The 12,892-nt window shown below is 35.6% G+C and overlaps 1 protein-coding gene across 1 annotated transcript; it reads right to left on the bottom strand.

Moving 5' to 3' along the window:
* Positions 1–1,129: 1,129 nt before the first annotated feature.
* Positions 1,130–9,099, bottom strand: LOC149775684 (uncharacterized). The gene is made up of 3 exons (XM_089943077.1): positions 8,987–9,099; positions 8,183–8,345; positions 1,130–1,370 (listed from the first exon to the last, which is right to left on the bottom strand). The coding sequence occupies exons 1-3, from the start codon at positions 9,021–9,023 to the stop codon at positions 1,295–1,297; spliced, it is 276 nt and encodes a 91-aa protein (XP_089799203.1). The 5' UTR covers positions 9,024–9,099; the 3' UTR covers positions 1,130–1,294.
* Between the last annotated feature and the right edge of the window lie 3,793 nt (positions 9,100–12,892).

The following is a 12,892-nucleotide window of genomic DNA, read 5'->3' as shown; positions in this document are numbered from 1 at the left end:
GCAGAATATCGACGTTGATATACCAGGATCGTCAGAAAAACAAAATCTTGTTTTAAATGATATTGTCTTAGGTCCTGTCAATGTTGTTGAGAGCGCGTTAACTATGGACAAAACTCCGTGGACGCTAGGATACGCAATGGCAATTCATTCATCACAAGGATTACCTATCTCTGATACAAATGTTTGGATCGTCGATGATCATATAGAATGGTCAAACTTAATTTATCTCGCAGTGTCTTGAGTCAGAAGAATATCTCAATTGCGGAGAATTGAAAATACTTAAAGATTTTAACGAAAATGTAAAATTATTAAATGAAGATGGTGATGACGTTATTAAATGTATAACTGATATTGATCAAGCACCGTCCGTAGATGAATTAGATGGATTTATTAATAATCTCGTTGTATACGACGACGTAATGCTGGACAAACACACAAATCCAGCTCGGATATTTTCTAGAGGTACTGTAGACTTAAAAATACTGATGTGATTTATGTTACTCAGCGATATGTACAAATACCTAAACTGATCAGAGATAACTATAATATTTTAGTTGTGTTTAAAGGAGTCGATACACATACTCTGCGAAATATTCATCAAACTTGGTGTAGTGGGAACATGGACATGATTAAGTTCCAAAACTTCTTTTCAAAAGCACAAGCTACCCCATACGGATTCATAACAATAAATTTACACGATCCCAGAACAAGATATCGTGTAGGTCTTGATAAAATATTTGGTTGATATAATAATGATTTAATTATAGCAGCAGAGAGGGTGAGACCTCAATAAAACGTCCGGTGGGTAACAAAAACATACATACAAATTTAGAAAAACGCTAACAACAAAAATAAAGTAACAAAAAAAACTAACCCAATTGGAGAAACTCTCGGTAAAGTTAGAATCTTTGATTTAGCGTCAGTGACGTTATTTTTTTCTTCTTTTTTTCGTATGAGGTTTTAGTTTTCATAAATGACGTTTCAGCAAAAGGTCTGTTCACCCTCTCTGCTGCTAAGCATCTGTTGTATCCAACATTTCTCTGGATGGCTACGTTCATTGTTTGTCCATCTGTGATTTGACTGAACAGGCAGCATTTCGAGGGCTTGAAGAATAAAACAAACAAAAAACGGAAGTTGAAAATTAGAGATTGGTTTCTAATTAATCAAATACATCTTTAAACATATCGGATTATACATGACTCGTGTTTAACTTTTTTCTCTCGATCTAATGACGATTTTCAATCTGCCATTTTCATGCTACCATTTTCCATTCAACGTCGCTTCATTCGAGAGGTCATTGCAAGTTTCTTGTTGTTGTTCCGCCACAGGACCCATCGTGGTCTTTGTGAAGAATGTTGAAGTGTCCCTCACTGAAAGGAGAAATAACTGTCTCTTAGCGGTCTCAGATATTTTGATAAGCACAGAAATCCGAACTCAAGTGAAACAGAAGGAAAGAAGAATGGAAATGCAATATTAATGGAAGAAAATAAAGATATTAGACAGAGCGAATAAAAAGAATTAACAACTTCACGATACGATGAAATAAAAGTGAAAATACCAAACAAGCACGAGTTTTGAAATATACAAGGACTTAGTTTGATGAAAATCTGTCAGTGGAGGATATATCAGGGTGGCTATAGGGTTGTAGTCCCCACCACCAACCCCACCCAACCCCAACCCCATCCCACCCACCTCATCCCCCTGTTGTAAAAAATTTCCTTCTTTACATTTTGGTTGGCTCAGCGATCCTATCACTATTCCCCAGGAAGTTCTGCTACAAATACCCAGTCTCTTTTAGATCTATTCCTACAGTGTGCATTCCCTTTTCCATGACATATTTCTGGAACTATTCGAACAAATATCACTTCTCAAAGGTTCTGAAATTATTTATTGTTCAATTTTCTCACATCATGATTGTTGAGTACAGGCAATTTTAAAATGTAGCTCTCTCACACGATAAGTATCATCGTCTATTTTCAATCAGTCATAACGTGCCAGTTTTTGGACAATTTGTACAGATAGATTATATATATATATATATATATATATATATATATATATATATATATATATATATATATATATATATATATATATATATATATATATATATATATATAATCACAGCTAAGAAAGTTAACACAGGGATGACAAAGGTGATTCTTGAAAAGAAAGTTTGATAACAGTACATTAGTTAACTCTCTCTCTCTCTCTCTCTCTCTCTCTCTCTCTCTCTGGCACACGTTGGTATTGTCGAAAGTTCTTCAACATTTGCCGGATTTGTATACCTTTTACAGGTGTAATATCCCCTGACCACTTGACCAAAAATACGTGCTACTGTGGTTTCCAAAATAATAGTATGATTTCCTGTTGTCAACAGTCAAACAAGAATTCATAATTAATCTTCCTTTCAAGAAACCGCAGTATATATGAATTAGGGGAAATAGTTCGTGCTAACTTGCAAACAAGAGCCGGCAGAGTTATAAATCTCTTGTTCGTCCGTTAGCAAGTTCCGAACAGTGAACAAACAGCTCACATGTAAAAAGAGGTGAAACTAACTGATTAAGCGGGGCCGTCGTAAGGGGTGGATGATGCGGTAAACCGTCTGGGGTAAAAGGGACAGTTTTTTATGTTCACATTTACACCTGCCTAATATAAAAATTCATACAAAATAAAATGCATGAGTGATGTCAAAAACGTCCTTATTTTTGGGTAGGTATAATAAAGCAACACATAAGACTATCATTCATTCGACCTGACAAGTCAATGGAAATTTATAGATTACAAAGTTGATGTAACCCACCCCCAAATTTTATACATGCATTTCTCATGTCCGAAGGCCATTTTTGAGAATATGTGATGCTCACAGTGCAAACACAAGCACTTTCCCTGGATGATAATTTTGAAAAACATTGTGTACTTAATAGCTTGACGTTATTCCAAATAGTTGTCCTCCAGGCAGTTTTATATATATATATATATATATATATATATATATATATATATATATATATATATATATATATATATATATATATATATATAGATAGATAGATAGATAGATAGATAGATAGATAGATAGATATTCTACTTGGCTTGAATAACGTGTCTAATGACATAAGTAGCTAGCTCTGCTTCCTAGCCGACTATTGGTATTTCACTGGCTACATCAGGGGTCTCAAACACGCGTCCTGTGGCCCGCAAAACCGTACCATGAGGCCCGCAAAATGATCGTCGTCACAAGGTGTTATGAGAGATAACGATGGTGGTGCGGCTCTTGGGTCATCAAAAATGCCTTTATGCGGCCCTCAGGGTGGTTTGAATTTGAGACCCCTGGGCTACATACTGTGCAGTGACTTTATGAGGTGTACGTGCCTCACATCAGTTTCAATATCACCGGAAAGACCAACTTCACAAATATATCATATCTTTAATTATTACACAACAATAGCTCAACAGATCAGACCATAGCCTTAAGTTAAAAAAATTTGCCAGAGGGCCAATATACGAAACTGTCCACAGTCCCCTGTCATCCTGCATTACGCGATGTTTGCTTATTATTTTAACGGGGGGTGGGTGGGAGGACTTTTTGTCCGGCACCAACTTGCCACGGCACTACTTATAAGCCATACAAAGTTTTTCAGGCGTTAGTTTCAGATTGTTACAGTTTAAGCTACCATTTTATTAAAACGTAACAAATACCAAATTAGTCAGTACTGAACGACAGTAGCAGAAAGTTCTCTCCAGCAAGTCTAATACTATGACTTTGAATTATCTTTCCTTTTCCTTCTTTTTGGCTGCTATATTCTCAGTTAATGCACAGCAGTATTTAAGACCGGACCTGTGTGCCTATTAAAAAATTGACAATGCAAATTTTCCAGTCTTGTTGTCAAAGGAAGCTGTACAATAATTTTCATGACAGTGTTTATTTGTATGGAAAAAGTACACATTGACATTTGTTCAGAAAATGGCCGTTCAGTTGTTAACCTTTCAAGATGGGACGAACAAGGCATACAACGGCTTGATTGTAGATTGCCCGCCATGCTTTCTATCGTCTGATAGCATGCAGTCAGTTCAATAATTATATGTAATATACAAAACTCAAAACCAAATTATTTTATTAGTTACATTTTGCTCTTTCAGAATATAAGAACCGATTATTATAGAAATGACAGACATTCTTCGTATAAGAGATGTACAATGCAGTTAAATTAAGACAGTTAAATAAATATACCTTTTGCCAGAATGTTTATAGCATCTTTGAAGCCTGTATTAAAAAAGAAATCGTGTACCGTCTGCCTGAGAACAAATAACCGACACGTGATCTTGATACTTATTCATAAAGCATGAAAAACTTGATACTAATTCATAAACCATGAAAAACAGCAATCAAATCGTATTTTTGCTTTGGTTTTCTCAAATCAAAACGTAATTGCTTCTGAAATGTATGCCTAAATTTAGGGTCATATTTAGCATTTATAATTACTAAGGGGGGGGGGGGCACATACTAATATGTTTGAAACCTGGGAATGAGGAAGACATGTAGAGCATTAAATGGAGTATCGGACAGATTTACAGGGACATGTATAGCACTAGATGGAGTATCGAACATATTTACAGGGCCGTGTATAGCACTAGACGGACTATCTGACAGATTTACAGGGACATGTATAGCACTAGACGGACTATCCGACAGATTTACAGACAGACATGAATAGCACTAGATGGAGTATCTGACAGATTTACAATGACAAATATAACACCATTCTATAGATCAACAGGGAGAGCACCAGATGGACTGCCTGGTTTATAGGGAGACATGTATAACATTAGATGAACTATCGGACAGACAGATTTACAGGGACATGTATAGCACTAGATGGACTATCGGACAGACAGATTTACAGGGACATGTATAGCACAAGACGGACTATCGGACATATTTACAGGGACATGTATAGCACTAGACGGACTATCCGACAGATTTAAAGACACTAGATGGAGTATCTGACAGATTTACACTGACAAATATAACACCATTATATAGATCAACAGGGAGAGCACTAGATGGACTGTCTGGTAGGTCTATAGGGAGACATGTATAACATTAGATGGACTGTCTGATAGATCTGTCGGGAGACGCGTAGAGTACAAGATGGACTGTCTAATAGATCTGCAGGGAGACATGTTTAGTTGTTGTTGTTGTTGTTGTGGGGTTTAACGCCAATTTTCAGCACACGATAGGCTATACATGGCGGCCAGTATTAATGGTGGAGGAAGAACCAGGAAAACCCCGGAAAGAACCACCGACCCACGAGAAGCTACTGGCGACATGTTTAGTACTAGATGGACTATTAATAGGTTTACAGGGATACATGTATAACACTAGATGGACTAATTGTTACATCTACCGGGAGAAATGCATAGCACAAGATCGGCTATCGGACAGATTTGCAGGGACACACGTATACCAGTAGTTGGAATATTTTATAGATCAATAAGGAGATAGCACTAGATGTACAATCTGAAAGGTCTACAGGGAGACATGTATAACACTAGAAAGGCTGCGATAAATCTACAGGGAGTTATGTATAATACTAGATGGACGTCTGATAAATCTGCAGGGAGACATATATAGCGCTAGATATTCTGTCTTGTGGATCTGCAGGGAGACATGTATAGCGCTAGACAGATCTGCAGGAAGGCATGTATTAGATGGATTATCTAACAGATCTGCAGAGAGACGCGTATATCACTAGATGGACTGTGTGATACATCTAAATGGAGTAAGGAAACATGAACTGATAGGTGAATAGCTAAACAGGTGGACAGGATATACATATACAGGCAAACATATACAGACATACACATATATAAATATACAGGCATACATATACATACATAAATATACAGACATACACATACATATATAAATATACAGACATGCATATACATATCTAAATATACAGACATACATATACTTATATAAATATACAGATATACATATAAATAGATAAATATACAGACATACATATACAAACACACATATATATACATAAATATATGGATATAAATATACAAACATATATATACATACACAAATATACAGACATACATATTGTGGCGTGCGGGGATGTTATGCAGCCACTGTGGTAGGTGTGTTATGGTTGGGCTTGGGGCGCTACCCAATATTCTATTTAAATTATTTTAGAAGTCCCACCCAGGCTCGATTTTGGCTGGAAGTTAAATTAGTGAAAGATAGATGTAAAGCTCCGAGCCCCCAGTCAGCAATGCCGACGGTTAAATGATTGAATATACAAAAAGTGAATTTCAACGAATGTCAATTTAATAATAATTCAATAGTCAAGTGCTTCGAATTTCCCAAGTACTCTCCTTCTGCTCAACCCTGTCAACCTATTGCATCATTTAATTAGTAGTGTGAGGTAGCTTTCCACATGTCCTTGTATTCTACTCATATGTGTATTCTTCTCTCATATTCCTCCAATTCCTTCTCTTCCTCTCGACTGTCTCCAAATTTCTTCTCCTTCTCGACTTCTCCACACTCCTCCTCCTTCTCCACTTTCTCCTCCTCTACTCCTTTTGCTCCTTCTCCTCGACTCTCTCTCCCGACTAGACTTGTCGACTTCTAATGCTCTGCTAGTCTCACTCCGTCTCCCTCTTAGAAACTCGAAACTTAACTGAATCGGAAGTTCTGTCCCACCAAAAGCTTCCTGTGAAAACTCATGGACGGTATAATATTTTCCTTAGCCCTCCCATATCACACTACACCCAGTTTATCATCAGATAACGGCTCCTAAATTTCTTTGGTCATGCATTCATTCACATTGAAATACTTATACGTTCTTGCATGGTAAAACAACGTCGCACTAAAAGCACGGTATCAATTTCTTCTCATGCATACATCAATAAATTGCGTCACATCAGTACATATTTATAATCCCATTATACTAAACAATATCACAACAATCAGACGCATTTCTTTACATTATAACTCATACAAAGTACATAAATATTCAAATATCACTGCATCCATATTAACTAATCTTACACACTTCAACCATTTTCCAAATTCACAATTGAAGCATGTGTAAACTCTGACATAGCACATGAATAAATGCATTAGTTTGCTACGAAGTAACCTATGAGAGAATGACAAAATTAATGCAGACCACAAGCTAACAATCTACATAATTCTCTACATATTACTCAAGCTCAATTCTCAAATACGTATATAAAGTAAACACTACAAAGGCAATTATACGCTCTAAACGATCCTACTACACATAATTACAATTACAATGCCGTAATATTCTGCAAAAATCCAGCAAATAACTTACTGACCTTTACGAAGCTTTGTCTTTCCTTAGAACCTCCGCTCTAAGTTTTACCGCCAAATTACGAGTGGAATCCTCGGAGCAACCCTGTATTGCTCGGCAATCTTCCTAGGCGAGACTAAATGTTATCTTGGTAGTTAGAAGTTTAAATTTGGATCGAAATTGTTATCACATTTCCGATTCAGTGTCGCTGACCCGATCCAATCAAACTTAGCGGACAATGTCCTTCTCGCTGTCTGTCGACATGGGGACGGATTTATAACACGCCCCGTTCCCTCGTGGGTTCCTCTGATCTTAGGACGTAGCTGTAACACATACGTGGGAAGTCGCGCGTTCCAACGCCTGTGCCGGTTCAAGATATCGGGTCTTCTCTCTGGTCACGGTAACCTTGTGTAAGAGATTAACTCTAGCCTGCGGCAATGTTTAGACATCAAACCATGGTTTGTAATACTACCTTAGTTTATACAGGACCAACGGCTGGAGCTAAGCAAATGTGACACATGTACATACATAAATATGCAGACATACATATAAAGACATACATATATATATATATATATATATATATATATATATATATATATATATATATATATATATATATATATATATATATATATATATATATATATATATATATAAATATATATATATATATATACACACACACACACATATATATATATATATACACACACACACACACACACACACACATATATATATATATATATATATATATATATATATATATATATATATATATATATATATATATATATATATATATATATATACACACACAGAAAAACAGAAGAAATTCTTACAAGCACATTCTATGTTGATTAATTCTTTGAATATGGCACTCGCTGGTGTACGTGTTTCCGTCTGTGGCACAGACTGGTTCGCTCAAAACAGTTTCACATGTCAGCAACTTGTCACACTGTATCCTGTCCTCCAAAAATCGCTTAGAAGGTGAGCCCAGTACAACTTGTAACATAAATATAAATAAATTAATTTCAGAATTCAAATAAATGTGTTGAAACTTTGATATCCAACGTAAATTTTGATGTCTACAGTATTGAACATTATATCTTCAATAGAACCCAAACGTGATAATTTGTAATCGTCTTTTAGCCAACAATTTCTTGTCTATGTGGGTAGGCTCGGACATTACTATTCCTCAGTGAATAAAGATACAATCTCATTTTTGTTGGGGTTTTTTAGACTCAAGGGGTACCATCCATTCCTAGACAATGAAGCCTTTTGAATTGATACATTTCCTTTCAAATGTCAGCGGGTTTATGGCGGGTTTACGCCATTTCTCAGCACATGATATTTACTTGGTAGAAAAACAACCCGGGAAAACCCCAGGAAGAACCATCAACCCACGGGAAGCTGCTGGCAAGCTTTCTTGCATGCGCACTGTCAACCAACATTTAGAAGAAAAGCTCGTTTATAAGCAATAATCGATCTAACTACCCCGCGCCTGTTTAAGACATGTTTTACCGGACGTAGTGATAGAACTTCATACATGTATCTGGGGCATACGTGTAGTTAAGATAAACTTTAAAATATTCGGATAAACGAATATTCAAATATAATGTCCTACAGATATAAGGTAATCCCACCTGCTGATGTTGTCAATAATAATATCCATAGATACATCTCGTACTACAGCTGTTGTCTCTGAAAATAAATTTGAGAAATATCCTCAGCACTCTGTGTATATATATATATATATATATATATATATATATATATATATATATATATATATATATATATATATATATATATATATATATATATATTCCGCTTGTGTGTAACCAACCATATGGTAAATTAAGATAAGATTGGCAAACCCACATTGAGTCACATTGTCGTCAGACTTTTACATGCCCATTTGATGTAGTTTCAAAATAGAACTGGGAACGTCAGATATAGTCAAATGCCCGTAATTATTTGGGCCACATTTTATTTTATGTGAGACACTAGATGGGAACTGGTAACCAATAAATACAGGATACTTTTTTGTCTACGTTATTACCCGATATATGTCAACGTGTTGTACCGAAAATATGATATTTTCACGAGTGGCAAAGCTACAATTTAAACTATATAGTTTTTGGTACCACAAGATGAAATATGTCAGGTATTAGTGTAGGAAAAGAAACATTTCTTTTTGCTATATATCAAACATGCTCCAGAATCGAAGTATAGAAGATTCAACTCACTCTTCGGTACAACACGGAACCCCTCCCTTTAACCCATTTTCGTAAATTCACCTCACTTTCATAACTTGATCATATAAACATATGTGACTTATGAAAGAGGTTGGATTCGGTTGACCTAATCTATCGCAGTAAATTATAGTTTTGTCATTTTGTATGTTTTTTGTTCTTGTCAGAAACAAAATGCATGTCCGATTCAGCAATGCATGACAGCAGGGGTTTTTTGTGTCGCTATTGGCAAGGAAATAAGGGGAAATAACTTTAGAGATCTACGCACGGCGTCTGGTCAAAACACATTCTCAATGATTAATTTCCATGTTTGAAATGTAAGGCAGTCTCTGTTCATTTTTTTTCAGGCCGACAAAACATTCGTTTTCCTGTTCCAGGTACATATTAAGTTTGCCAGGAGCACTCATTCTACTCAGTCAAATCAAGTGTACCTTGAACTCTCATGTTACTAAATCATATCATGTGTGCCAGGAGCTCTCATACTGCTAAGTTATATAAAGTGTGCCAGGAACACTCATACTACTAAACTATATCAAGTGTGCCAGGACTTCTCATATTATTAAAACATATCAAGTGTGCCAGGAACTCTCATACTACTAAAACATATTAAGTGTGCCATACTAAAGAATATTAAGTGTGCCAGGAATACTCATTCTAAACAGTCATTTCTTGTGACCCAGGAGTTCTGTTACTATTACACCATATCAAGAGTGGCAGGAACTCTTATACTACACCATATCAGGAGTGACAGGAACTCTCATTCTACACCATATCATAAGTGGCAGGAACTCTCATACTACACCATATCAAGAGTGTCAGGAACTCTCATACTATATCATATCAAGAGTGGCAGGAAGTCTTATATTACACCATATCATAAGAGGCAGGAACTCTCATACTACACCATATCAGGAGTGACAGGAACTCTCATACTACACCATATCAAGAGTGGCAGGAACTCTCATACTATATCATAGCAAAAGTGTCAGGAACTCTCATACTACACCATATCAAGAGTGGCAGGAACTCTCATACTACACCATATCAAGAGTGGCAGGAACTCTCATATTACACCATATCATAAGTGGCAGGAATTCTCATACTATATCATATCAAGAGTGACAGGAACTCCATACTACACCATATCATGAAAGGCAGGAACAATCATACTACACCATTTTAGGAGTGACAAGGACTCTCATTCTACACTATATCAAGAGTGACAGGAACTCTCATACTACACCATATCAGGATTGGCATGAACTCTCATATTATTACACCATATCAAGAGTGGCAGGAACTCTCATACAACTAAAACCCAGATGACTCATAAACTCAAACATATCAAGTACTTGCCTTCTGTCTCGTCGTGTAACGTAGATTATAGTGACCTATTTTTCTTGCTTGCATGACTTTGCTAGACATTTTAAATATTCTTTCAATAAGCAAAGCAGACATAACGTTTTGTTGAATGTTTGTAATCTTACTATTTTTATGGATATGTTCAGTAAATTTAAAATATTCCTAGCACTATTAGTGAAAATACGCTTCATCTAGACCAAGAACATCTGTCAAACATGTTCATCTCTTAAGTGGGTGACCTAACTGAATTTCCTGTCCATTAGAGTGACTTTTCATATTTTATCATTTATGCCTTTCTGTCTGTCTGTCTTTCTATCTGTCAGTCTGTCTATTTCTATTTATCTATCTATCTCTCTTTTTATATATCTGTCTCTGCATGTCTGTCTACCTGGCTATCTATCTATTTTTCTATCTATCTATCTATCTATCTATCTATCTATCTATCTCTCTCTCTATCTATCTATCTTTATATATATATATATATATATATATATATATATATATATATATATATATATATATATCGGTCTGTCTATCTAACTAACTATATATCTTTCTATCTATCTGTCTGTCTGTCTGTCTGTCTGTCTATATAACTACAGACCGACACACCTACCGAGCTACCTGTATCTGTATATCTACATATCTGTCTGTCTGTCTGTCTATTTATCTATCAACTGACCGGCCTACATATATATATATATATATATATATATATATATATATATATATATATATATATATATATATATATATATATATATATACACACACACAGAGACACAGAGAGAGAGATAGATAGATAAGTTTTGGGGAAAATTTGCTAAATTCAGGCCTTTCTTATGACTAACGTCTGATTACAAAATTGCAGTGAAAAAAAGCAAAACCCTAAAACTGCGTATTAAAAAAAGCGATAAGAAGAGAGCTTAAATATAATTTATCATATTAACTGACATATTGTTTGTTGTGTATCCTCAGCCCGTAAGGAAACTAGTACGCATGCAACAGAAAACTAGAAACAGAAAAGCATGTATTTCTATATAAAGATATAAATTTCCTAGGCATTTAGTACATTTTGTCAAACGCCTAAATCGTTGGGGTTTTTTAAGCATAAAACAAAGTCATATGACAGGTTATACAATTATTTATCTTGGTGCCGGAGTAAAAAGAAATGCGTTAAAGATGATCTTTTCCCAGAACTTTCACAAATCTTGGTGAATGCATTCTTTGTTGCATGAATTCCAAATAAATAAATAAATAGATAAATAAATAAATAGATAGATAAATAAATAAATAAATAAATTCCAAAATTATTGAAGTTTTTAGTTGTATTACTGCACTGGTTGCTTTCCCTTTCATCCATCCCAGTAACGTAAATTCGTCCTTCCTAAACGTCACTGGCAGTGCTATTAAACTCAGTTTATTTATTTCAGGACTGGAAATAGCATTAACAATCAGTCCAGTTTATTCAATGAAAACGCTGACTTGCGAATAGAAGACGTATGCACGGACAATTTCTTGCTTGGGCTAGTCATTTACCTTTGTTTTAATGAAAGTGGATCTCTCACTACGTAGTACTTAAAATAAATTATCAAAATGAAATAGAAACAGGTTGTAATCTTTCATATAAAACTTTACTTAAGTTCTGTCTGCGTGGGTTCGAGTCTCGGATTGAGCCAATGTGGGTAGGTGAGAAAGCTTGCCAGTGGCTTCTCGTGGGTCGGTGGTTCTTTCCGGGGGTTTTCCCGGGTTCGTCCTCCACCATTAATACTGGCCGCCATGTATATCCTATCGTGTGCTGAAAAACGGCGTTAAACCCTACAACAACAACAACAGTTTTTGCTTTGCATTCTAGGGAAATAAATCATTTCTTGAATTTTACAAAACTTGCTGGGTTTCGCTCTTTTCGGTTGCTTTGTTTAAGAACTTAGT

Source organism: Sinohyriopsis cumingii, chromosome 19, assembly GCF_028554795.1.
Source record: "Sinohyriopsis cumingii isolate HCF-2022 chromosome 19, ASM2855479v2, whole genome shotgun sequence".
Classification (NCBI taxonomy): Eukaryota; Metazoa; Mollusca; class Bivalvia; order Unionida; family Unionidae; genus Sinohyriopsis; species Sinohyriopsis cumingii.
The sequence above is the reverse complement of the archived record's forward strand: the minus strand, read 5'-3'. Positions and strand labels throughout refer to the sequence as shown.

Bases quoted from the DNA above. Each gene is read 5' to 3' on its own strand.
- LOC149775684 (XM_089943077.1), bottom strand. From the start codon at position 9,023: ATGTATCTATGGATATTATTATTGACAACATCAGCAG. The intron at 8,346-8,986 runs GTGGGATTACCT...TTATGTTACAAG, and splicing joins ATTATTGACAACATCAGCAG to TTGTACTGGGCTCACCTTCT. The intron at 1,371-8,182 runs GTAAGAATTTCT...TTCTCCTTTCAG, and splicing joins AATCAACATAGAATGTGCTT to TGAGGGACACTTCAACATTC.